General features: G+C 36.3%; 1 protein-coding gene across 6 annotated transcripts; it reads left to right on the forward strand.

Annotated features, from left to right (window-relative positions):
- On the forward strand, positions 1-26,429 carry FBXO47 (F-box protein 47). 6 transcript variants are annotated; one of them, XR_008390068.1, is made up of 12 exons: positions 1-190; positions 2,408-2,614; positions 3,017-3,187; positions 6,414-6,490; positions 8,987-9,064; positions 11,411-11,519; positions 13,618-13,794; positions 14,736-14,882; positions 15,532-15,674; positions 18,603-18,762; positions 24,764-24,967; positions 26,346-26,429. XR_008390068.1 is itself a non-coding variant. In XM_053657083.1 (11 exons), exons 2-11 carry the CDS (start codon positions 2,434-2,436, stop codon positions 26,396-26,398), a joined length of 1,296 nt encoding a protein of 431 aa, XP_053513058.1. In that variant the 5' UTR covers positions 1-190; positions 2,408-2,433; the 3' UTR covers positions 26,399-26,427. The 6 variants fall into 6 exon arrangements, 5 of the variants coding, with proteins under 5 accessions (XP_053513058.1, XP_053513063.1, XP_036996516.2 ...); XM_053657083.1 differs by lacking the exon at positions 24,764-24,967 and having other exon boundaries at positions 26,346-26,427; XM_053657088.1 differs by lacking the exon at positions 26,346-26,429 and having other exon boundaries at positions 24,764-25,318.
- Positions 26,430-27,494: the final 1,065 nt, after the last annotated feature.

The following is a 27,494-nucleotide window of genomic DNA, read 5'->3' on the forward strand; positions in this document are numbered from 1 at the left end:
AGCTGGAGCGCCGCTCCGGAGCGGAGCGGAGCGGAGCGGAGGCGGACCTTCTCTCTCTCTCCGGAGGGAAACCCTTGAGGCGACTTTTTTGTTTTGTGAACAAAACAAAAGAAACTTGAGGATGGTGGGGCAAAACGACTAGAGCCCATCTTCCTGTGATCCTTTAGCCGGAAAACTGTCAAAATCTGTGGTAAAAAGAAATTTGTTTCCCCACTGCTTTCTCGAGGTAGTTTCAACTTCTGACGGAGTGAAGGGGTAAAAAATGCATCCCAGGGTGGTTTGAGTCTCCTATCGGCCAGTCTCTCTGCTCTGCCCTCCCTTGGTTACCTCTTCGGACATGTTTTGAGCTAACGAGCAGATGGGGTGGGTCTCCTCAAAAGGGTTTTCTTAAAAGTTCAAACAAAATCGAAGTCCCGGTGAGTTGCTGGCGGACGGTTTTTTCCGGGAAGGGGAGGTACAAGTTCACCCAAGGGGGCGCTCGAAGTCTTTCCCAAATAGTCAGAGTGCGTGGGAGGGATCGGCGGCTCGAAAACCCTGTAGTTCTGTGATTTGGGTCGGTGATGATCATTCTCCAGAGGGCTGAGAGGGAACCAGTAATTTGGGTTTACACCTTTAAATTTCCCCCAAAAAGTCTGCTAGCTCCCCAGAAACGTTCAGGCCTGAGAGGAAAAAGTAAAGTCGTGAAAAGAGGCTTTCTTTAGAAGAACCTGGGCTTTGTGTGTTAACGCTCTCAAAGGTTTGAATTCTGTGTATTTTTTCACCGGTCGCCACGGGGGAGGTCCCTGGGCAGCAGGGGCCCTGGGTCCCCAAAGAACCAGCAAGGTCTTCAGAGAAGCAAGTCCTGGTCCAGATTTGTGTTTGATCACAATGCTAATGCTGTAAAATGCCTACTGGGAGCAGGGGGGAAAACCTGACAACTTTATGGATTAAATAAATTAAGGTTCTTCCGTTTGTTCTTCCATTTGGAATCATATGCAGCCCTGAAAAATACATGACCTGTAGAAGCGTGTCTGTTAGCAGTGAAAGAGATTTCAGTTGTGACTATAATTGAAAAAGGTTACAAAATACTGTGGACAGGGACCCCCCCACGCTCCCCCACCCTTTTTGTTGTTGTTGTTAAAATATATATAAGCATGAAATTCTGGCATTCTCTAAACCAAAGTGTTTAGTGGCAAATTTAATCTTTGTTTTGTTTTTGCTGTATTGTAAACATTTTGACAAGGCACATGTTACTTGTATAAGTTCAGTGATTATTTTTAAAGTATCTGCTCATTTAAATGGCTATTGAATGCTAAAGCAAAGTGCCTTGGTGTGCATGGTCTTAGAGGATGTTTTTCACTACGCACCAAATTTCTGGGCCCTGTGTTTAAGTGTGTAACTGATTTTAAGTTGACATGAGATGATATGTAACCTTTTAGGATAAATACGTAACAATGATTTTAGCAATTTTCTGACAAAAGGAGAAAATGCATTTTGGTCAGATACACTTGTAACTCTGAGATGAAACAACTCAGTTGTTACTTTGTAAAGGAGGAGCTTCAGCCAGGACTCATGGTCCCCACGCACGCTCGTGCATTACGTGTACATTGCACGTGCACGTACATCGTATTTGCCTGTGCACGTGCATATACAAGGTCAGGTGGTGTTTTCTGGGTTGGGGCCATAGTGACAATGTCACTGTATGTGACGAATAAATTTTTTTTAACTTTAGTATAAGCAAATTATCAGTGACTTTAGTAAGTTTTCTTTAGGAAATGTTCATTTCGAAATCAAGTTATGGAAGCCCTTCCTGAGACTTATCAGTAACTATTATGCACCAAAGGTGAAACTGAGGGAAATTTATTGTTTATTTATTTACTCAACTCATTGATTTGATAAGTCTTTCATTTCACTGTTTGAAGTCTCTGAAATGAAAGTCTCTATTTTTTATCCTTTTGTTTTCATTGTTTCTGACAAAAGACGTCAGTGTTCAGTTTTAGGGAAATCGAAAAACATTACTATGAAATTTTAAAGCTACACTGAATATGTTGAATCTGTTATATTGGTTTCTTTTGTAAATTTTTTTATATATGTAAAATTTTGCATATTTCTTTTCTTAGAATGTATTTTACCCAAATGCATTCCCATTTTCTACTAAAACTCTTTATCTAGAATATTTGGCTAAGAAGGAAAATATTTTTAAATATTTCATATCATGCTGAGATGAATAATAGACTCTACCAGTGGGAACTCCATAAATTGGACACCATATTAAAAGTTTTGTAAATATAGAGGGACAACTATTTTCCATGAAAATATCAATGTCTTCATTAAAAACAAACAACTAAAAAACCCATCTCTTCATCACCATAATGTCCTGTCTTTTTTTTTCTTTTTTTGTCTCTTGTACTTATGTTGTTCTAACCAGGATAAATTCACAAGATAAGAAGAAGGATGGCATCTAGAATAAATACCAGTTTCACTTTGATCCCCAACCAGAAATACAGACGTAGTAATCGACGGCCCAGCTGTGTTTCCAGCACTCTTTCCTCAGATTCTGGGCCCTTATCAATGCTTGGAGATTTTAGAGCCTTGCCATTGGAAGTATTTCAAATAATCTTAAGATATTTGTCAGGTGAGGTTTGGGGACTATGAGCAGGCTACGTAGACACTCAAATATTCTTATTTTTCCCAAGAACTAGTTTGTCATCTTTGCCCCCGCTAGAATTAATAGTGTTCATATTAAGTTTATTTTATAAAGCTGTATTGTTGTTAGGTAAGAGATACAATGAAAAAGGAGAATACTTAAACTCTTTAAGCATGCTTCTCATTACAGTGACATGGTAGTATGAGGGTTACATCCCAAAATATTTCTAGTTTAGTGAGCACTGGGTTTAAAACAATTTTAGATTTCCCTCTTTATTTTTACTATTCTATAATATTATTAGTGAGCTAGCATAAGTTTTTACACTGTACTAACAGTGACGTTCTTGTATTTAAGCCATTCACACACATGTATGTATTTTTCCTTTGGTAGTGAAGGATATCAGCATACTAAGCATGGTGTCCAAAACATTCAGCCAGCACATTATTAATTATATCTCAACCGCATCAGGAAGCAAAAGGCTTTTACTACAGGACTTTCATAACCTTGAGCTACCTGGCGAGAGACAAGACTCTGCTATACTGGAACACTACAGATCTCTAGGTAATTTATGTAGTAAAATTGTAATGAGAAAAGAAACATACTTAGTTAAGGGGATTTTATCATACAGTTCTGTAAGACTCATGGGAAATAGAGTATTTTCTTTTTTTTAAAAAATTTTTTATTGATTATGCTGTTACAGTTGTTCTATTCCCCCTTTCATTCCCCTCCACCCTACTCCCCCATCCCCACCATTACCCCCCCTTTAGTTTATGACCATGTGTCTCAAGTCCTTTAGATTCTATACTTCCCATGCTATTTTTGCCCCCCCTTCTATTTTCTATCTACTGTCTATGCTACTTATTTTCTGTACCTTCTCCCCCCTTCTCCTCCTCCCACTCCCCTGTTGCTAACCCTCCTTGAGATCTTCATTTCTATGTTTCCACTCCTGATCTAGCTGTCCTTTTGAGTATTTTCTAATATGTGCCTATTTCTATGGTGCTCTTACTCTTCAGTGTGAGGACTTTCCCTTAACAACATTTCCTTACACTTAAGTTTAAAGATGAGGGAATGCAATTTAATGTAGAAAGTGTGAGCCCTTGTGATGTTTTGTGGATACAATGTCACGTATGCATATTTTCTAGGTGGCTTACCAGTTTAGGAAATCGATGTATTTTCTATGGATCTGATGAGTTTTATCTGATACTTCTTTTCCTTTTCAACCATAATCTGGGCCTTAACACAGAAATTTAAACACATTATTGTGGAAGATCACTTATTCTTTTGTCAGAAACAGTGTTTTTTTTTAAGTGCTGTATACATTTACTAACAAATCATTATGTTGCGATAAAATTAACCTTATCAAGGGAAATTTCTATGATCTTTCCCCCTTGATTTGTATTCATCTTTAGCCCCTTTTATTGATTTTATTCTCCCTAAGAGTGCTGAAACAAAATTCTAATCTTGACTTGACTAATGACACCAATTAAATTAGAAGTCACCTTATAATTAAACAAAACATTACAATAAAACCAAATATCAAAGTGATGTTGAGATTTAAATAAAAACATACAAAGTTAACTAACTTTTATCTTTTCGTAGCCAAAGAATGCCTAGCTTTAAGATAATAAAATAAGACAATATAGATGTGTAAATATTTAGAACTGTATTGACAAGTATATTTTATAAGACTAAATTAAAGGTATGTAATTTGATTATAATGTTATTGGCTTCAGTATTGAATTAGGCTTAGTAAAGTCTGTAACAGAATGTGCAATTACTTTTTGCTACTTGTTATTATAAGTATTTTTTGCAAACATTATTAGGTGCAGAGGAAATGGTAGTTGATTGGGTAAAAGTGCTTATTCTTTGGCTTTGATCTGAAAGAATTTTCTCTCCCTGACCAAGACTCAATTGCTTAAACAAACAAAAAAAGCCTTAAGACAATTATATGGATAAGTAAGTTAAAAGTACAAATGTGTATTGATCTTAATAGCTAGCTTTTTAAAACAGATTTATTCATGCAATGATTTCAACCTTACATTTAATTTTGATGCAGACACCTGGCTTATGACTGATTCTTTTGGTAAATGTTTGATGTATTTACCATTTTCTCCTGTTGCTATTCCTGTCTGATCTGTTCTTATTTTCAGACATTAAAATAACATTTTCAGAATTCTGATCTTTGAGTATTATAAATTTTAATTTGCTCCTTCACACAAAAACAGAGCAGATGGCTAGTGTGGAAAGAACATTACATCTGACTCTATTTTAGTAAAAAGAAATGAAAGAAGTTTGTCTCTAGAAAGTACTGCAGAGCACCTGTGTTTAAAAAAAAAAAGTCAGCCAGTATTGGTTTTTATGTTGAATTGCAACCCTTAAAAATAGAAGTTTTACATTAGAAAAGGTAACTGACACAATTTTAGCTTACAGTTCCCCAGCTATGACATGCCATGGGACTAGATGCCAAAGCACGAAAGGAAAAGAACTCAGCCTAAAAGCTGAACACTGAAAATGTCTTTTTATGTACAAGAATAGGGAGGGTTTATGTTTAAGACTTAATTCTGGTCATATGTTACCCAAACATAACAACTTCTAAAAATAAATTAGATTCCCATATATTCTATAGAAGTATATAAAGTAATATTTATATTATGTTAAAAAGTAAATGCAGAGAAGATGAAAACTGAAGAAAGTAATGATATGCAGGTATTCCATGCAGGAATGATATTCCTGCTTTATATCTTACTTTTTTTAAAAATTTATTTATTCATCTTTTAGAGGAAGGGAAGGAGAAAGGGAGAGAAACATCAATGTATGGTTGCCCTTTGCGCATCCCCTGCTGGGAACCGGCCTGCAGGGAAGCAGCCTGCAACCCAGGCATGTGCCCTAACTGGGAATCGAACCACGATTGTCTGGTTCGCAGGCCCGAGCTCAATCCACTGAGCTACACCAGCCAGGGCTGTATATCTTACTTTTAATTTGAGGACATTTGCCCTCATGGGAATGTTAACAAAGTATTACCATTTTAGGAAAACAGACCATTTAAAGTTAGAGGAAATAAATCATTCACTTCCTGTCACTGTAATTGAAATTACATATCTCACTGGGAAATGGAAGGGATTTTGTTTCTTTTTTAAATATCTGAACACGAAATTCTATACATTCTTATCATGTAAGCTCCATAAAAGGATATATTTGTAGAGAGAAATAGATAATTAATCCAAACTGGACATTTTCTGCGAGCAAAAATGACTTAAAATCTCTGGAATTTTAAAGATTTGTGACTTAAAATGTTTTTTATTTTCTGAAAAGAATACAAAATCTCTTTTCCCGTTCTTTCTATGTCTTGCGCTAACAATTCAAAACGTTTTTCTTTGTGGGCATGAGATTAATTTCAAGAGAGACTGAAATATGTTTTCCATGGAATAAAGACAATATAAAGTTTCCCTAGTGTATTTAATGTGTTGTTATTGTATCTTTTTAAATCTAAATAATTTAAAACTTTTCCATATCCTATAGTATCAATTTCACAATATCTTATAAAATGTTATGCCAGTGCCTCTTAGGTAAACATCAAAGCCACTTGGTCATCAACATATAAATGTTTTACAACCTTCCTCCCAAACTTTCTCTTACAAACCACATCAGCTCACAGCCCACTACAGCATACCGTACTTCACTTTCAGGAAACATTATGCTGTGCTGTATAGATACTTTTTAATTGTTTGCACTGTCACCTTTTTTTCATGTTGTTGTTTTTGTTTTGTTTTATTTTTCACTTTCTCAGGTTTACTATTTAAAAGATGTACATTGCTGCTACCCACAAAGGAAAGACTAAAGTACATCCACAAGATACTTGCGGAAGTAAGATCATACTTCTTTTTTTTAATTTATTGATTTTTTAGAAACATCGATTTGATGTTTCACTTATTTATGCATTTCTTGGTTGATTCTTTTTTTTGAGTGGTGGTTTATTTTTAATTTATTTTATTTTAATTGTTCAAGGACAGTTTTCTGCCCCTTGGTTGATTCTTATATGTGCCCTGAGGATTGAACTGCAACCTTGACATACTTTTTTAAAAAAATATTTTATTTATTTATCTTTAGAGGGGAAGGGAAGGAGAGAGGGAGAGAAACATCAATGTATGGTTGCCTTTCGTGGGTCCCTTGCTGGGAACTAGCCTGCAGGGAACTGGTCTGCAACCCAGGTATGTGCCCTGACTGGGAATCAAACCGAGATTGTCTGGTTTGCAGGCCCGCGCTCAATCCACTAAGCTACACCAGCCAGGGCTTACATACTTTTGAATTAGTTCACAATCTTGATTTCTAGTGAAGATATTTTATCATTGTTTTATACTCATTTAAAATCTATCCTTAATTAGTAGAACTTCATGAATTAGTATTAAACTGATTAATGATAATTTAATATTTTACCAAGTACTTGAAGATTATAAAACACCAAAATGTAGTATAGTCCTTTACTTATTATAAAATAATTTTATGTATAACTAAGTACAGTACATCGTTTAAGTTTATTAGGTTTATTTGAGTATAAAAGTATTTTTACTCCACGTGGGAATCATGAGGATGTTTTAAAGTAGTGATGTAGGCCTGGCTGGTGTGGCTCAGTGGATTAAGCATGGGCCTGTGAACCAGAGGATCATGGTTTGATTCCCAGTCAGAGCACATGCCTGGGTTACAGGCCAGTTCCCAGCAGGAGATGCACAAGAGGCAACCATACACTGATATTTCTCTCCCTCTCTCCTTCCCTTCCCCTCTAAAGATAAGTAAGTTAAATCTTAAAAATAATAATTAATAAATAAAGTAGTGATTTTTAGTTGTTTTATTAAAATGAAATACTTTCTGAATGTTAAAACCTTACTGTTTAAATATACAGAAACATCAGAAAATATTTTAATATATAAAATGACAACCCTTTTATGATAATTTATTACTTGGATATATATATTAATCTGTTGGGCATAATGTCTATGGAAGAAAATGAGTTTTACTCTACAAACCCAAATATACATGCAATGCCGATGGCTCAGTTCTACAATCAGTAGTATGCAAACTATTTCTGAAGCACTGGCTTTTTCATTTCAGTATTTGCATTGAATTCAGGTCTATATTCTTGCAGCAGCTTCCCAGATGATCTCTATGCCATCCAGTATCTTCTATCCCCAACACATTCTGCACACTGAATCAAAGTTGTTCTTCCTACAGCATCACTTGCTTAAAAATCTTTCAGTGGCTACTCAATTCAACAAGACAAATTCCAAAGTCCGTAGCTGGTATTTAGGGGTCTTCCTAACAATGCAACTGTACTTCCTATTACTTTCAACCTAGTTAAGTTGGTTATATCTTTCTTCCCAAATAAACTGTTTTATTCCTACTCCTATACAATTTTGCCCTTATCGATTCTCTCACCAATCCTTTCCATTTGTTATATATTTGAATGCTACTTTAAGACATTGCCTGTTTCACATCCTTCATAAGCTTTTAAAATCATTCCCAAATTTATCATTTCCCTGCTTTTATAGTGTCCGTTATCATATTTTTCAGTCATTTTATCATTTATAAATATTCTAACCTGAATTATCAAAATAACTTCACATGTGTGTATCTTATTCTCCTAAATAAATTGTGAGCTCCTTGCCCTGGCTGGTGTGGCTTGGTGGATTGAGAACCAGCCTGTGAACCAAAGGGTCACCAGTTTGATTCCCAGTCAAGGCACAAGCCTGGGTTGTGGGTCTGGTCCCTGGTGGTGGGTGTGCAAGAGGAAACCATACATTGATGTTTCTCTCCCTCTCTTTAACCCCCGCTTCCCCTGTGTCTAAAAATAAATAAAATCTTAAAAAATAAAATGTGAGCTCCTTAAAGGCAGTCTTTGTTTTTTCTTTCTTTTTAATAAAGAGTTTATGTTATCGCTTCTCAGCCTTTTGACAAAGATCAAGTGTAAAGATTTTATTTATTCTCAGAGAGAGGGTAAGGTAGGGAGAAAGAGAAGGAGAGAAACATCCGTGAGTGAGAGAAATGATGACTGGTTGCCTCTCACACACCCCTAACTGGGGACCTGTCCTGCAACCCAGGCACGTGCTCTGATTGGAAACCCCAAAGGAGAACCTTTCACTGCGCAGGCCGCGGGCCAGCACTCAGTCCACTCAGTAACACCGGTCAGGGCCTGCTTTTTATCTTTTGTAATCCCTGCCTATATACCAATGCTAATCAGTTATTTAACACCTTAGTTACTTTCAGTTAAGACTGGAAAAAATGCTTACATAGTTCCATTAAATTTGAATGTCAAATCGTTTTACAGTTCCACTGAAAAGGATGAATTAATAGTTGTTCTCTTTACAGGTTTCCTGTTTTAAATTCAATGGCTGTGCAGCTCCAATGCAATGTTTAGGATTATCATGTTATGGCATGTTTTTACAGGTACATTTTTTTATTAAAGGTTTTATTTATTTTCAGACAGAGGGGAAGGGTGGGAGAAAGAGAGGGAGAGAAACACCAATGTGTGGTTGCCTCTCATGTGTCCCCTACTGGGGACCTGGCCTGCAACCCAGGCATCTGCCCTGACTGGGAATCAAACCGGAGATCCTTTGGTTCACAAGCCAGTGCTCAATCCACTGAGCCACACCAGCCAGGGCATGTACATATTTTTTAATGAAAGAAGAAAAGAAATATTTTTGAACTGTTGACAAGTAGAGCATGTAATGTATTATTCCATGGGTTAAAAAAAGTAATAATAATCTAAAAAAAAGAACAAAATAAAATTGTAAAGATTTGAGAATGTGTTAATCTAATAATGTTTGCTACCTCAGATTTTCTTCTTGGATTTCTCACTGGTAAGAAATGTTACATAATTCTTTACCAAGGTCATCAGTTTCTAGCCACTATTGTAAAGACTAGAAATAGTGTTAGGTGAGGAGTGTGTGTGTGTGTGTGTGTGTGTGTGCATGTGTGTGTATCATGAATTTTTAAGTCTTGGGCTATTTATTTAAGATGTGACTTTAGAAATCAACTGTATGAAAAAAATTATAACTGTGGGAGGTGATAGATGTAACTAACCTTATTGTAATTAATTTGCAGTATGTATGATATAAAACTACTACATTGTATACATTTAATTTACACAATGTTATATATCAGCGATAATCTTAATAGAACTAGAAAAAAAGAAAAAAATCAGCTGTATAATTTTAAGAACATTTTGACTAGCCTTTACTGTAAACAAAGAAGATAATAATATCATTATCATTATAATTTAATGTTACTCAATATTAATAATATATTATTAATATACTATTCTAAGCAATGTACTAGCTTATTTAAAACTTACAACAACCTTATCAGGTCTACAATAGTCTTATAATAATCTTGCTTATATCCCAGCCTACCAGCCTGTCCCAAGGAAATGAAAAAACCTATCTTGGACAGGTAATATAATATGAACACATGTAAATTTCAAAAGGTACAAAATGACATAAAGTGAAAAGTAAGTCTCCCTCCAAAGCCTTGTCCACTAAGTATCCTTCAACAGAATTAACTATTGTTAGCGGTTTCTTGTATGTTCTTTCAGAGATAATAAGATTAATTTTTATACTACTGAAATCCAGTCAACTATTTTAAGAAAAATTTACGTGATCGATCAACTTTTTCAAAATCTAATTACAGTTGACCCTTGAATAACATGGGTTAGCGGTGCCTACCTACAGTTGAAAATCTATGTATAGCTTTTGACTCCCTCCAAATTTAAGTTGTTTCTTGGTATTCAAGGGGAATTGGCTCCAGGACCCCACATGGGTACCAAAATCCATGGATGCTCAAGTTCCCTATATAAAATAGCTTAGATCAGTGCACACAGTCAGCTCTCCACCTCTGTGTCCTCCCAACTTTGCAGTGAAAACAGTACACAGGTGTGACTCAGTGGGTTGAGTGCCGGCCTATGAACGGAAAAGGCGCTGGTTTGATTCTCAGGCAGGGCATGTGCCTGGGTTGCGGGCCAGGTCCCCAGTTGAGGGGCGTGCTAGAGGCAACCTACTGATGTATCTCTCACATATCTGTTTCTCTTTCTCTCTTCCTCTCTCTAAAAATAAATAAGTAAAATCTTAAAAAAAGAAAAAGAAAAACATCTTTTCTTTTTTCAAGTGCACATATTTGTTGGAAAAAAATCTGCATAAAGGTGGACCTGAACAGTTCAAACCTATGTTGTTCCAGCATCAATTGTGTAATGATACACCATTGGAATTTTTTTTCATGTATGTTTAACTGTTTAATTTGGTTTTACTAAAAAATAATTATTAAATTTTGTCCTAATGAAAATTTTCTGTTCATATCTAAATATTATAAATGCTTTAAAAATTGTCATATTAAATGAAATCTTTATCATTTGTAAGCAGTATCATAAATGATAGCTAGAGGGGGTCAGAAGGGTTTGATTTTCACCTAAAAGTGAGCCATAGTGTCCTTCTGGGTCAGATGTCTAGAGCTCTGTTCTAAGATTTATTACTTTCTTCATAGTGTCAGAGTTCAGGATTTAGTAGCATTGGAAGTTCTCCGAAGACATACTCCTTAAAAAAAAGAAATAGAATGTGAAGCATTTCTATATTTTGTTTATGTAAAATTTCTGATTAACTTCAACAGTTCCATAGTGGATAAAATTACACACCACCCGGATCATGTGCTGTAACAGCTATGTGTTCATAAAGCAGTAGTGACTTATGTTTTGATTTGATGGTCTCAACATCTGCATTGTTCCCTTTATTTTACTGTTCTCAGATCTTAACAGCAGGTTGGGATGAACTGGAGTGCCATCGTGTTTTTAACTTCTTATGCGAGCTGACCAGCCTCTCCCGCAAGGTGCAGACCACTGTCTTCAGCAAACCAGGTAAAGAACTACAATTCAGAAGTAACATTATACAGAAAATTAAAATAGAAAAAAAAGCACAGTTCAAAAGTGTATTTAAAAATAAATGGTGGCATTCATTTATAGCAAAAGAACAAAGAAATGTAAGGGAATGATAAACACCGAATTGGATAAGGAGGCTCAAATAGCACGTAATTAGAGAAAGAGAAGTACTCAGAGGGCTTCAACTGTACTAATAATATTATGTTCCTTAAGATGGTGGAGGATACAAAGTTGTTCATGATAGTATTCTTTAAACCTTTGGCATGCCTGAAATATTTCATATTTAAAAAATTATGGCACCCTACAACCCAGCAGTTTCACTCTGGAAAACTCCCACAGTTTGCACCAGGAGACATGTATAAGAACGAGGAATGCAGCTTATAATGGTGAAAAGTGAAACAACCTAAGTGCCCATTGTCAGAAGGATGGATAAACGAACTGTGGCATATTCATATAATTAAAACCCTCAGTAGTTTAAGCAGATGAACTAAGAGCCAAGCGTGTTAATATAGGTAAATCTCAAAATGTAATTTGAGAGAAAAGGTTACCAAATGATACTTTCAATATGAAACCATTTCTAAACATATTAAAATATGAGCCCTGGCTGGTGTGGTTCAGAAGATTGAGCACCAGCCTGCAAACCAAGGGATCACCAGTTTGATTCCCAGTCAGGGCACATGCCTGGGTTGTGGACCAGGTCCCTGCTAGGGGGCTCATAAGAGGCAACCACCCATTGATGTCTCTCCCCTTCTCTTTATCCCTCTCCTCCCCTCTCTAAAAATTAGTAAATAGCCCTGGCTGGTGTAGCTCAGTGGATTGAGCACTGGCCTGTGAGGCAAAGGGTTGCCAGTTTGATTCCCAGTCAGGGCACATGCCTGGGTTGCAGGCCAAGTCCCCAGTAGGGGGCATGCAAGAGGCAACCACATATTGATGTTTCTCTCCCTCTCTGTCTCTTTCCCCTTCCCTCTCTCTAAAAATAAATAAATAAAATCTTTTAGCCCTGGCTGGTGTAGCTCTGTGGATTGAGCGCAGGCCTGTGAAGCAGAGGATCACGGTTCGATTCCCGGTCGGGGTACGTGCCTGGGTTGCAGGCCAGTTCCCAGTGGGGGACACATGGGAGGCAACCATACATTGATGTTTCTCTCCCTCTCGCCTTCTCTTCCCCTCTCCGAAAATAAATAAATAAAACATTTTAAAATAAAAATAAATAAATAATTTTTGAGAGTCAGAAAACAAGTGTTGGTGACAATGTGGAGAAATCGGAACCCTCATACATTTCTGGTGGAAATGTAAAGTTGTTCAGCCACTTTAGAAAACAGTCTGGCAAGTTCTTCAAATGACTAAATATAGAGTTAACATGTGACCCATCAATTTCATGCCTATGTATATCCTCAAGAGAAATAAGAACACGTGTCCACCCAGAAGCTTGTACACGAATGTTGATAGTAGCATTATTAAGAATAGCCAAAAGGTAGAAACAACCCACCTGTCCATCAGTGGGCGAATGGGTAAGCAAAATGTGGTATATCTACAATGGAGGATTATTTAGCCCTAAAAATGAACGAAGTACTAATGGTACATGCCAGAATGGAGATGAACTCTGAAAACATTATGCTAAGGGAAAGGAGCCAGTCACAAAAAGCCACATATTCTATGATTCATTCATATAAAACTCCAGAGCAGGGAAATCTGTAGAGACTGAAAGTAGATTATTGGTTGCTTAGGGCTGGGGTTGACTGAGAGTGGAGGGATAGGGGAGTGATAGCTGAAAGAGCAGGATTTCTTTTTGAGGTGAACGAATGTTCTAAAACTTACTTGGAGATGGCTGTACATATCTGTGAATATACTAAAAACCTTTGAATTGTGCACTTTAAATGGGCAAAGTGAATGGCATATAAATTATATCTCAATAAAGCTGTTTAAAAATAATTCCTTGATAATCTAAAACTTTTACAGAGGAAAATGAAGTAATGCTTTCAATACAAAGCATATTAATAAAGTATGTCTTTGACCTGTCCACTATACACATCATCACCCTTTCTAGAAAGAATGATTTACAAGTCTCCTGTCTTCATAGGAAATGCCCGAAAACTGGAGTTAAGGATCAGACTGTTCTGTAGGAATGTTCTGCTTGATCACTGGACAGAAAGAAGCGATTCTGCTTTCTGGCTGACATGTATATTAAAGCCATGGCCAATGGTGAATCAGGCAAGATTGCTGTATATCATCTTTGGACCAATATCTCCTCAAGATGGTAAGCATCTATTTTTTAGCAACATATGTTAAAACAAAGTTAATTACTTTTACTCTAGGAAACCTATCTTTTTGTACCTGCTAAGTTTCATCATTCCTAATGACTAAACTGTTTCCCAATTTCATAGATTTATACTACATTAATTTGTGCATAACTTAAGCTTCAAGACAGAAATTGTTCCCTGAAGGCCATTGCCAAGTATATTCCTATAATGTCTGGTTTACCTAAAATAGCTACTTTTCATTTTTAAGCATTATCTTAATTCAAGATTATATTTGCTGCTGGAGGGGACCAATAGTGCCAGTAAATCAAAGTAGTAATTGGAATTGATGTTTTGCTTAATTTTGGGTGTGTAATATGATTTTTGTGCAATTTTTTGCATTTCTAATGAATTTTAGATTAATGTTAAAATTAGCATGCAGTTCTTTAGTTTGCATTGCCTCATATCAGCAGGTAACCAGTTTAAAGTATGTTGAATAGCAGCAAGAAGCCCATCTGCGATTAAATTTTGTCGTGTAGTTCACAAAGAGAATTGGTTGTGGGTAAATAATCAAAAATTGACTAGATTACTCTGTTTTGGTATAAATGTTTGAAAGATCCTCAAATACAGCATGTTTTCTTTTTCAGGTTCTATTTTATTTCAGTAAGATTACATTAACTGTTTATTCCAACTTCTGTTTTAGGCATAACATTATCTTTGAACCAGAAGCTGTGCTTGGTGAAACTACCTCTTCTTCATTTAGCTGTTGTTGCTGTGCTTCATCATATCAGTCAGACATTCAAATTTATATTGTTATTAACATTGACTTTCGTTATGAAAGTAGCATATATAAGTGATGAATTCCATTATGCAATCCAATTTCCTTTTTAAACAGTCCATGAAGTCTTTATCACAAATCCAACTATCCTGTCATAACCTAATTTTTGTTTCAATTATTCAGGACAAGTGGTTTGGCAGAAAATGACAGAAGAACCTGCAGATGAATCCAGTCTGAAAGGTTTGGCTGATGCCATTAACTTACTACATGACACAGGCATCAAAGAGTGGACAGCAGACGATGTTATCAGTCTTATAGATGAACTATCAGGTAAGATAATATATTTATCTCACAGAGTAACAGAAATTTATTATTAGAATACAGTTATAAAACTATAAGGGTAATTCCACAGGTAACAAATGACTTGTGTATTTGAAATCTTTAAGTGCTCTAAAATATTTAAAGAATTGGCATGTTTGAAGAGAATGCATATAATTAACTTACTTTCCTTCAATTATGAATGTTATAAATATATATTTATTACTATTATTATTTGAAAGCTTCATAATTATTCTCATCTTGTAAGTTCTCAGAAATACCCTCCTAGGTTGTATAAGAAGAAACCCTTTCCTAATGGTATGGCAGAGGTGAAACGATTTTTCCCATTTATGCATAATCCTTGAGATTCTGAAGTTTTCAAGATTTCTTTCCTTCAATAGGATTAGGACACCTTGCTCGTTGGTCTCTGTGTAGGAAAAATGCTTTGACTGTTTCACTAGTACGTCCGTAAGCCCCGCCGAGACACGGCAGTGCTCTCTGTCTTCAGCTGTCACTGAAAAACTAAAGCATTTTTCTGAGCTCTTCCCTTGACACTAATTGTATTTCCAATGAAATAATGTAATAGTGCTTATAATTAATGATGTTTACTCAAGTTATTGTGCAATTTCTCATTAAATAACTGTTCTTCCTCTAATAAAAGTGGTTCCTCGTGAATGGCTTCTGGAAAATAACGCACGTCTCCTAATCCTGTGTGGGAACGACATCTGTTTCACTTTCATGGCTAGTAAAGCTGTGAATGGACGGACCATTGAACTGGCGAGACTGATAGTCTTTTTGGCTTTGGTAAGTAAAAACGAGTTTTTCTCTAACGAGTCGTTTAACATTATAGTTGACTGGCCAGGGAGCTGCCCTGAAGGAACTGAAATATGTACAAAACATTTTGAAAGAATAAGTATATAAGTATATATTTTATGTATACTTGTAAAATTTTTCAATATATGTAATAAAGTATCATATTTGGAATTATTCCCTGTATTACTCTCTCTCCACTTCATGTCTAGATTATCATTTTACAGCTCTGCCAAGTTTTATTCTTTTTTATTGTTATTTAATTTTTAAAATTAATTAGAGAGAGACATCGGTTTGTTGTTCCACTTACTTATGCATTCATTGGTTCATTCTTGTATGTGCCCTCATAGGGGACTGGTGTATCAGGATGATGCTTTAAACAACAGAGCTACCCAGCCAGGGCCCAAGTTATATTCTTTATTTTTTTAAAAATTCTGTTAGAAAACAAAGAACTCCATTTGATTTGCTTCAGGATAATCAATGAACAGCACGGAGAGGATGTGGTGAATGGAGATGAAGGGGAATCAAGACTGATAGGCTAGAAAGTAGGTACAGGGGGTTCATTCTACTGTTCGCTTCACTTTTATAGTTAAAGTGTTTTTAAAAAAAAACACTTAAAAATATTTTAATATTTATTCATTTTACACAAGTTGAGTTTTTACTATGGGCCATACATTGTGTGAGATTCTAGAACTATGGAAATTAATAGGACAATTCCCTGACCAAATTCCCTGCTTTATAGTCTTTTAAGAGATACCAAGGTGTATATATAAATAAATTCAGTGAGATAAGAGTAAAAATATATGTACAAAAAGATACAAACAGAGGTAGCGAGAAGGAACCAATGTGGGTGAATGTTGAGCACAAAGGGGGTTTTCCCAGTCCCAATTCGTTTTAAAAAATGAACGGAAGTTCCCCAGGCAGATGGACAAGACAAATAATTTATTATGCTATCATCGAGGATGCCAGCTCAACCAGTGCTTCAAAAGCAATGAAATAATCTTCCAGTTGGCTGTTGTGAGGAATAATTGAATGTGATCCATATCCTGTGAAATGGAGGCGGGATCATTACCAACTCAACTGCTTAAAACATGAATGAAACTTCGGTGGCTCTTTTTGAAATGTGAATAAAGCTACTAAATTAACTGTACTTTCAATATAAATGTTTATTTTATTTTTTAAATATATATTTACTTCTAGAGAGAGGGGAAAGGAGGGAAAAAGGGGGGGAAGAGAAACATCAGTGTGAAGTTGCCTCTCTTGCACCCCCAACTGGGGACCTGACCCACAACCCAGGCTCGTGCCCTGACCGGGAATCAAACCTGTGACCTTTTGGTTCGCAGGCTGGTGCTCAATCTACTGAGCCACACCAGCAGGGGCAAATATTTATTTTAATAATTAAGCAGATTTCCTCTAAAAGAGAAATGGAATCTCATGGCTACATCCACATAACTATAAGCAGCCCAGTATTATTTCTGAAGGGTAAAATGTGCAGAAGAGGAGAAGATGAGGTTAGACAGAAAGGGAGAGGCCAGGTAGTGAAGGGTCTTACATAGACTATCTGTGGAGCTTGAACACATCCCCCAATAGGGAGCTGCTGAAGTTCCAGGAAGGGGAGAGGCACGACCAGTTTGGGGTTTGTAAAAGGTCACTTTGGCAGCACTATAGCAGCCAGAATGATGAGGACGCTGCTGGGGCAAAGAAGCCGCCTCCCAAAATCCTTCCCTGATAATCATCTCAACTCTGATCATTAATTTTCCCTAAGTTGCCTCAGATTTGTCTTCTCTTTATCTTCATTTACTAATAGTGTTCTTAAGCCATTTTATGTGTGGAGTAAGTCACCTCCCCAAACAGATGGTAAATTCTTTGAAATCCCGGACTGGGTCACTTGCTTCTTTCATAGTGCTTTGTGCCATGCCTTACACGTAAGAGGTCAATACATCTTTCCTGTCAGGTTAACATTATTTAGTTACACTACTGTAAAGTTTATTTTCATGCTGTATATTATTCAGTTATGTGAGCTAAATTGGCCATTTAGAATGTTAGCAAACAAACCTTTTCTTTTCAGATTTAGCTACTAACATGTAGTCTTTTCTTTAAATATTTCTTTTTTAAATAAGAGAAATATTTTCTATAACTCTCAAGATGGAAAGTTGGTAATACTATAAAATTCTCTTGCCTATTGAAATTTCTTGTTTTTCTGTTACCCTGATTGGACTTCCTGAAAATAGAAGCACTGTCTTTAGGGCTTGCCATTGTACTTCCAGCTCTCAGCATGTGCTCAGTAAATACCTACTGAATGAGCAAATGAGCAGAAGTCTTATTTTTCATATGTTTAATATTATTTTCAATATTAGTTCTTACACTATTAATATTCTATGATAAGAGGACAGGCCACCAGTTGTCAGAGGGGAGAGGGATTAGGGGTCTGGGTGAAAAGGGGGCAGGGATTAAAAGGACAAATGGGTAGTCACAGAACAGCCACAGGGTGCAGATTACAGCCCAGGGAACACAGCTGATGACGTCATCATGGAACCATGTGTGGGGCCAGGTGACTGCTTGAAACATCCGGGGGGTCACTCTAAAAGACATGATTTTCCAGCCACTATGATGTGCATCTGAAATTAATACATAATAATATTGAATGTGAACTATAGTTGAAAAATAAATAAATTTAAAAAATAATATTTTATGATAATTGTGACCAGACTTTTATTTATGTTATACATTTTCCACTAAAATTGTAACATTTGAAAGCAAAGGAGTGTTAGATATAAAAACATTTTCCACTTATACACGCAATACAGTATCATATGTAATAAATTATGTAAAATCATAAACTGTCATAGTTAATACAATTTTCAAATTCTATAGCTTTCTTTACATGAAGGTTTACCGTAATGCTTTGTATGTCTAAATCAGGTGTGTGAAAAAGAACTATACTGCATGGATTGGACAGTTAAAATAATGCAAAGACTCTGTAAAGTCTTCAGTACGTCAGCGGATAAACATAACTTCCTCCAGAATGTGGCAAATGCATTTGCATGTATTATAATGGAAATGCTGCAGTCAGTCATGTCTGGTAAGTACGCATGCAGGTGGTGCACAGTGTGCACAGGATGCGTTCCAGCCTCCACTTAGGACAGGGACAGCTCTGCGTAGACTTTTACTTCTAAACTGAGAACGGAAGCAGTAGACATTTCGTTTGTTTTTCCATGAGATAGATTTAGTTCCTGGTTTTGTCACTTTTTTAATCGGGTATTTATTTTAGTGGAAAACAAAATTGAGGAGTCTGTCCTTAAGGGAACCAATTTCAATTATGCAGAGCAAAAAATTTTAACTTGCTCGTTCAACTACCGTAATCATCATAATAATATCCTATATTTATTTAGTTTTAATGTATGTGTTTTACAGTTTTATTAGGTAGCCAACATGACAATTAGTCCTGTTTTACAGATGAGAAAACTAAAGCTTAGAGAAATTATCTGACTTGCCCTAGGTCATAAAGTTAGAAACAATAAAACATGGACCAGCATCTTTTTCTTCTGACTTCTAATTCAGTTCTCTTATAAAATTCCATGATTTCAATGCTTAACATCTGACTTAGCAAAGATCACTAACTAGTTTTCTGTTACATATTATTAAGGATAATTGGAACATCTTATGTTTTAAATAGGTCATATGTTTTAAAACTCAACTGTCATTTCCCCCCCACTGTTCATTCCTGTGTAATGGCATATAGGAGACCATGATGAAGAGGACAGAAACTTTTTGAATTTGTTCCATCTTGTGCACGCTCAGGCTAACTTCCATAAGGAGGTCCTGTATTTGACCGTGGATTCTGCCTCTACCTAAATACTCAGAAAGCCTTGCATTTAGAGACTACCTCACTGAACTAAATTAGAAGAATGCTACTTCTCCACAAAGAATAGCATCCAAGGGACTTTTTATCACCTAAGTAATTCTGAAGTTGCGCAGAATTTTAGTGGCAACTGCTTAGATCACTATAAATATAAAAATTACAGGCGAACTCAAGAATATATTGAGATTTCTCTGAAAAACAAGCTGTGCCTCTTCATATTTTGGTAAACCTAATAACAAAATAACTGGACAATAGTGTCTCAGAATCTGGGGCCAGTCAACCTGCATGTGTGGAATCGTTGAAACGAGAAAATTTTGCTTTATAATTGAGCAGACCCAAGTTCCTTAAATAGTATGTATCTCTTCACTTTGCTTAGGTTGTGTAGACATAGCCTAGAATGTTTTGTAAAGGTTTGCAATATGATATTTTGGAATGTGTAGATAAAAATCACATTTTTTACCACCTTCTTGGCATATGGTTCATACACATTTTGTATGAACTGAGATAGAAAACCTAAGGAAGTATGTGTGTATGTGTATATTCATATTCATATGTATGTATGTATGTACTTTCACATATACAAATATATCTTTCCTTCTTTAAGACAGATCATACAAAGACCTATAAATAGGGTATATGTTGTTTTAATACAAATCATCTTTTATTTCCTGGGGATTATAGTGTTGCAAATAAGGAAAAATATAAGATGAAAGAAAAATACCTATTCTGCTACCAGAAGAATATGCATAAATAGTTTGCACTTCTTCCTAAAGCTTTTCTCCCTGTCTTAAAGAATAGAACTTGAAGGAAACTGCCAGCATGGAGCAGCCCATGAGTGGGGTTTTTCTCCACTCAAGTAAATGAATCCCAAGAAGCTCCAGGACTATTTCAGTCTGAGTAGGATCTGCCACCACCACTTTTACTCTTAAAGTAGAAAATAATAGTGCCTAACTGGGGCTGAAATAACACTGGAGCCCTCCTGGGCCTCTCATTCTCTTCTCCTTGGCTTCAATCATTTTACTTCTGCTGAAGACACACCCCTTCCCACTCAGCTTTTTGGAGGCCGGCTCTCTTTTCCTAAGCTCTTGATTTAACTCACCTCATGAGCTCCTAAAGGGGAGAAACATAGAAGATATAGAAATTACTTGCATAAGTAGGATATAAATTATGGGAAATTCTCAAATATTTGGCAAGAGGGGCTCAGTAACAGATTTAATAGGATTGAGGAAGAGTGAAAATTGTGGAGAAGATATAAACTGTGTGATGAGATTTTGCTGTATTTCAGTAGCATAAGCACTTAACTTTCTTTCATGGAGGGTCAGAAATTAACTGCCTTTCTTTGATGGGTTGTTCAACTATAACTCTGTCCGTGGCAGGAATTGTTTCTCCAGAGTTTGTAGCATTTGCATATTTATGCAAAACACAGTCTTTGCTTTTATCCTGTTTCATTTTCTTCCTCTCAGTTTCATTTTCTTCCAGTTCACAACTAAATTATGAAGATTAAAAGTTGGCAGATACCAGAGATCAAAACAACACCTTAATTAGCTTTTTCTTTTCTCTCTCACCCTTTTCCTCATACATTCTTTCTAAAACCTAATCCATGTAGAAAAAACTGGTGATTCCAAGTTGAGAATATACTCCATTAGATTATTTATGGGGAAAAAATAAAAATGAAGAAAAATTAGAATTTTAATATAAATAATTAATATTTTAAATAACTTACTAGATAGAGATTGTTTCATTCTCATAGAGAAGCAACTTGGCTTTCTGAGGTTTCCTAGCATTCCTTGAATTGCCAAGATCTCTACAGCGGTTGTTTTTAGAAAGTTTACAAAGGAAAGAAAAATGGTTTAATTTAAAAGATTTTTGACCTGGATTTTGAATCTCATTACACACTTGAACTGACATGACTGCTGCTGTGTATTTTTAAAGACACATTATTGTATTATTCTTGATAATTGTGAGATTGTTATCTCACCTTCCCTAGAAATTTGGAACATAAAAAATATGATTCATTCTTTGGGTACAGTAGATAAATGATATATCATCTTGCTACCAATATAAAGTAAATGAAAAATTTTCATTCAATTATTAATAGATAAAATAACATTTGAGACTAAATTTGCAGTTTCCTCAATTCAGCAGTCCAGTTTTTTGCTGAATACATTTGTCATTAGGAATAAAATACGATACCAAGTTTTAAAGTGGCAGATTAATTTGCAAAAGCATGTATTATTAACATGGATGTTTAAGTTCTGCCTTATGCAATCATAGTGCCACAAAAAAGGGACATCTGCAAAATGAATAGTCCAAAAGCATTAAGGGACTGCCCACTTCTAACTAACTCTAGGACAGTTAGAATAACAATGACGTAAATTACTAGCAGGTCAGATCATTTATCCTGGACCTTCTTCTGACATAGAAGATTAGCCTGGGCTTCTAGCTCTTTCATCCCTTTTGATAGTGATTTCCTCAGTCTCCTTTGCCTTCAGTTTGTAGGGTGATTTTTACTTCTACTAGAAAGCAAGCCCCAAAGACTCAATGATACATCATTAGTTTATCTTTACTCTTGTCTCTAAATATACACACATGACACCATAATAATACTAATAACCAAAAAAGGATGCTACTTTTCTTACAAACTAATATAAAGTTTATGTCTTGTGATAAATACTCTGTACCTTTTGAAACTATAAAACTTCTATTCTTTCTTGGGTGCTTCCTTCTGCCCTTCTGACTCCTCAACTTTATCGTTTTCACAATGCAGGCAGTAAATTATTTGGGAAACCTTTCAGGCATTTAAGAGTTCAAGGCTGCTCTCCATAGCATGAACAATGGGCCCCTTTTCCATCCTCAGATGACTTAGTTCATGCTTCCAGTTGTTCTGTTAATAACAAAGATTTTTCACCTTTGGAGATTAGAGCAAGTGTGAAGTGTGAAGTGCTCAGCACGAGGTGCAATGGAGGAACCACCTTAGTCGATAAAAAACGAACATTGACCTCTTTGTGGGGTTATGACCTGAGTTTACCTCTTGAAGTGAATGGCACTGAATTATATGATTACAGATTTTTATGTCAATAAATACTGTGAAGGGTAAAAACACAAAGCCGCTACAAAGGCCTCTGTGTTACTGGCTACCTCACTAGCAGTGTAACGCCTTTACTGGTTCCCCTGGCAGGTAGCTGAAACCTGTAAGAATCAGGCTGTGCCCTAGGCTCCTTGGCTTACTGAGACATCGTCACTAAAATAAGGAAGATGACCTCAAAGGTGGTTGTATTGGACAGTCTTCTCTAGGTTAAGAAAAAGTGCCAAAGAACTAAGATTTTTTTTCCATCAAGAAAGCAAATATAACTGCAGAAAATTCCTCAAGTACCTATACTTTTAAAAAGCTTAATGTAAACCTTGAAAACCTTTTAAATGAAGAAAAACTACTTGGAGGTGTCCTAAGATCACTGCTTTCTTCAAGGTGCACAGAATTGAGAAAAATTGTTATTTTTAAAGTATTGTGTTTATAGTAAAATATCTTTGATACCTAAATATTTAATATTTTCTAACTTTATTTAAGTTGTTATTTATTTATATTAATAAAGTAAAATTAGAAACATGTCTAACCTCTCCAGAGTTTGTCATTATGTAAGTTGCTGAATGTGTAATTCCTTTAAATTATTTCTTGTAGAGGAATTTATTTTTATTTAAGCTGTTAATTATAGCTCTAACAATGATCAAAACATAAAATGTATTAAAATAATGTTGCAATTAGCTATGTACTTATATATGTATATTTATGCTTAACAATATAGTATATTAATTAAATGATTTCATTTACTTTCAATGACTCACAAATTGTGTAACCATCTGGGTGTAGAACAGTATTCTATACTATTCTGCTACCAAATTCTCAACTGATTAATATTTCAATTGCTGCTAAAATAGATATGCTATAATTATCATAGTTTCACACCAGTGTCAAAAAACAAATACGTAATTAGGTATGTGTATTACCTGCAATTTCCCATGACTACAAGATCTTACAGTATTTTTCTAAGAACAAAGAAGTTGTTAACTACTTCTAAATGCATCTTCCTTAGTATGTTTGAGTTTATAATGGAAGTTGTGTCAGTGACTCTTTCTGTTTGATTTTCTTTTTGTTTATAATAAATGGGAGTAAAACTAACTTAGAATGGGCCATTCTAGACTTAGCATACATTTGGAGATTATAAAGGCAAAGTATGTAATTTACAGTTTTCCACTTCAACTATTCTTTTGTACTTTGTTAAGAGAGATTCCCATTATTTTTGAGTCATTTAAAACGATACTCTTAAGGGCTTCTGAAGTTTGAATAATGTTCATTTTAAGCTTTTAACAGCAAACAAATTTCCTGAAACTTAATAAATTATGTCATGCCAGGTTTCAAACTGAGAAAGTTTGGATTTGATTCCATGCACCCAGAGCAATGAGTCAGGTGATTCTAACTTGGTGACATTTATCTTTCCATTATTTAACTGTTTCCTAAAATATATATCCCCTTTCTCCTGAAATAAAATACATCACTTTTCCATATAAGCCCCTTATTTTTAATTAAGAAAGCACGTATTAGTGAAGTGATTCATAGTATTATGCCACATTTTTTGTAAGTAATCTACAATTACTTAGAGATGTTTTTTACTACTTTGATGTAGGCCAAGTACAATCCCTATTTCACAGGACGCAATTGCCCTATGACACAGACTTGAGCACTGTATACAAAACCTCATATTACAGAAGTAACTTTTTCTAGTGTTTTACTATGTTTTAAGATGCCACTATACAAATAGTTTATCCCTGGCTGGTGTGGCTCAGTGGGTTGAGCGCCAGCCTGTGAACCAAAGAGTCGTTGGTTCAATTCCCAGTCAGGATACACGCCTGGGTTGTGGGCCAGGTCCCCAGCATGGTGGCAAGCAAGAGGCAACCACACACTGATGTTTCTTTCCCTCTCTTTCTCCCTTCCTTCCCCTCTCTCTAAAGATAACTGAATAAAATTTTTAAAAAAACAAACAAAAAACCCCAATAGTTTCAATGGGAGCTTTTTAAAACTATTATCAAAATGATGAACACTATAAAATAGTTATAACGTGGCATATTATAACATGGACATAAAACTCATAAAATTTCTTCCAAAATACAATTATTTCACAAGTAACTGAAAATATGGGTAACTGTTCTGTCCTTATATTGTGCCCAGTGTCAGTGGGACATCTCACCAGTGCGTAACTGAAATTGGCTGGTCAGTTGTTTCAACTTTGTGTGGACAGACTGAAGAGCTTTGGCCTTGTAACAGACTTCAGAGCAAGCTTGGCTAGAACTATACCATGAAGACCCAAACCACAATAATTGACTCTGTTACTTGGACCCCTTCAAAGTACTGACACCTGCCCTAATTACCTAGGTAAGGACCTAGAGTTGCTGTCTTGACTCAAAGAAGGGAATTTTAGTTTGAAGCACAAAGCTGTGCCAAAGAGTCAAAGGAACATTTTACTGGGAAATGTCCTGTCAGGGCCTCACAGATCACTGAAGATACCCCTGACTATTAATGCTTAGAGCCCTGCTTTTTGGATTAGTGTATCTGCCAGATTACCTGTCTTTATTGCACACCACCATGTAGTACTGTACTTATTAACCTTCCCTTAACAGCTTAGACAAAGTATCACTGCTGTATGTTAGGGGTAAACAGTCGTTTTCTTTTCACAGCGTGCCAAAAAAAGAGTTTGGCAGTTGAGTTTTCATCATAAAATATCACTTGGGGAGAGCAGAAAAGTGGACTACACGTAACTATTAAGAGTTGTTTCTCCATGGGATTTCTCTTCTCAAAGATGTCGTTTCGAAAGAAAACGCATCCTAGAATTGTAGAATTTTTAAATGGAAAAAGACATTAACAGTTTTCTAGTCCATCCCTCTCATTTGTCAGAACAAAATGAAACCCTGAAAGGTTCAATGACTTACTGAAGGTCATGTAAGTTGTTGCCAAGATGAAGCTTCTAGAACAGTGTCTTTCATTGGCCAGAATTCTAAAATGCAAGTTTTTCATTTTGTGGCATTATATTATACTGTCTTAATTTTATTTCTTTTAAAACATGGGAATTGAATACAATGTTATGACTAAAAACTATTAAGTTCATCTTTCTTGTTTATTTTTAAGCTAGAAAATCAAATGTAGAACAATTATGATGGATTTTTCAAAAGGATTAGGTACCACAGGTTTGGGGCCCAGGTCTCCTCTGGACTCCCAAATATATGTTTCTTTAAGCTTAGTATATAGGGTTTCTTCAACCTTAATTGGACAGAAAATATGTCAACATTATTATTATTTTTCCATAAAAGGAACATTTGACAATTTTTAAAGCATTTATTTTTTGGGTAACAGATTTTTTCCCCAAATAACAAGATAGGTATAGCCATCTTGTTTCAATAATTTATAACTCAGCAGGCACAAAAAATGGGGACTATTATAACTGTTTCTTTAAATGAGAAGCCAGAGCGCAAGTGGTAGGGAGAAGCAAAAATAAATCTTAAAAACTCAGATGACAAGTTCCTTCTGGCTAGAGACTAAGACAAGGGGAACCACATAACCGCATACTGTGCAGGCTGTAAAGACAGAGTGATAAAGTGGCCACAGGAAGAGAGGCAGTGTGCTCTTGGACTTAAAAAGGAACGCCTTCGTGAGAGGAAAGGAACGACTTAAGGAAAGGCTATCAAAATGAATTTTGAGAAGTTCTCCATGATCATTTTAACGAGTCTACATTTCAGCTCTCTGTGTTCTTTCTCAGCACCCTCCACTTACAGCTCAAACGGACACAGCGCCTGCCAGCCACGTGCATGAGTTCCTGAGGTCCCGGCCTCGTGCCTCAGCCTCTGAGCCGAAAAAGCCCCTTGCTTGACAGGGGTTGACCGTATCCGGAAGGCTCTGGAAGAGGTCTGCTGGCCGGCAGGTCTGCTGCTGTTGATAGAGGCATCCTGTTGGACGGGCGAGCAGGAGCTGTGAGAGACCCAGAAAGGACAAGCCTCAGATGGGAATGGCAGCAAAGGGCTCCGTTCCTGCTGCTGGTCTCTGTCTCTGGGGACTAAGAGAAGAACGAGGAGTTCCTCTCTCTGTCAAAGCCCTCGGTTGGGAAAGAATGGACATCTCCCCGCAGAACCCCACTCCCAAGTAAATTTCATTTCCTATCTCATCCGCAAGTGAGAATGAGTCACTAATTAATGCAGTTCTGTAACCATAATTGTAAGCCACTAGGTGGGCATGTAAGACGTGTTTCTCTTTACTTAAGGGGAGAGAATGGACAACTTCGGAGTTAGAACAACTTGAAGGAAAAAAACTACGAAATTATAGCCCCTCCCATCATGCACACCACTCCCTGCCCATTCTACCTAAAAAGGCTTTGCAGTATGGGTTTCATTTTTTTTTTCATTAAAAAAATCATTTTAAATTATGGTTGCAAAGAAAATGTTGGCAGTTCTTACTCTTTTCTGAGTGGCCTGAGAAATGTTACATCAACGCATCTGAGAAAAAAAATAGAAAAACAAGATCTCTTTTAATTTTGTTTTTGAATCAATACCCGAAATAATGACCAGAAGCAAAAATCCACCGGTGCGTCAACAAGCAGGATGCTCGGCCAGTCAGCTTCATGCTTCGCCGCTGAGCATGCTGTGGGCTCCGCCGCAGCTGCAGGCCATTAGAGCAGATAGATGATGTAGGAGAGGATGACCAGGCCGATGATGGCAAAGAACATCAGGATGAAGATATCCAGCATTATGGAGTCCTTCGCCGGGAGGCCTCTGGATTCCAGGGAAATGTGAGCTGTGAGCACGGAGGTTGCAGCCAACGGAGAGAAATGGCTCCCTCCCTCCTCCCTCCGCTGCTCGGCCCTCGTTTTCCCCTCCCCCTTCCAAGGGGGAGACTAAGGGATGCTGCAGCTCCA

Source organism: Artibeus jamaicensis, unplaced genomic scaffold (genome assembly GCF_021234435.1).
Source record: "Artibeus jamaicensis isolate MK-2021 breed Jamaican fruit bat unplaced genomic scaffold, CSHL_Jam_final contig_1998, whole genome shotgun sequence".
NCBI classification, from domain to species: Eukaryota; Metazoa; Chordata; class Mammalia; order Chiroptera; family Phyllostomidae; genus Artibeus; species Artibeus jamaicensis.

What these genes read in the sequence shown, in the direction of transcription:
- FBXO47 (XM_037140621.2), top strand. Translation starts at nt 2,434, where the DNA reads ATGGCATCTAGAATAAATACCAGTTTCACTTTGATCCCCAACCAGAAA. An exon ending in GTTATGGCATGTTTTTACAG is followed by an intron (nt 9,065 to 11,410) that starts GTACATTTTTTT and finishes TACTGTTCTCAG; the next exon opens with ATCTTAACAGCAGGTTGGGA. An exon ending in GCTGCAGTCAGTCATGTCTG is followed by an intron (nt 18,763 to 19,422) that starts GTAAGTACGCAT and finishes AATGGCATATAG; the next exon opens with GAGACCATGATGAAGAGGAC.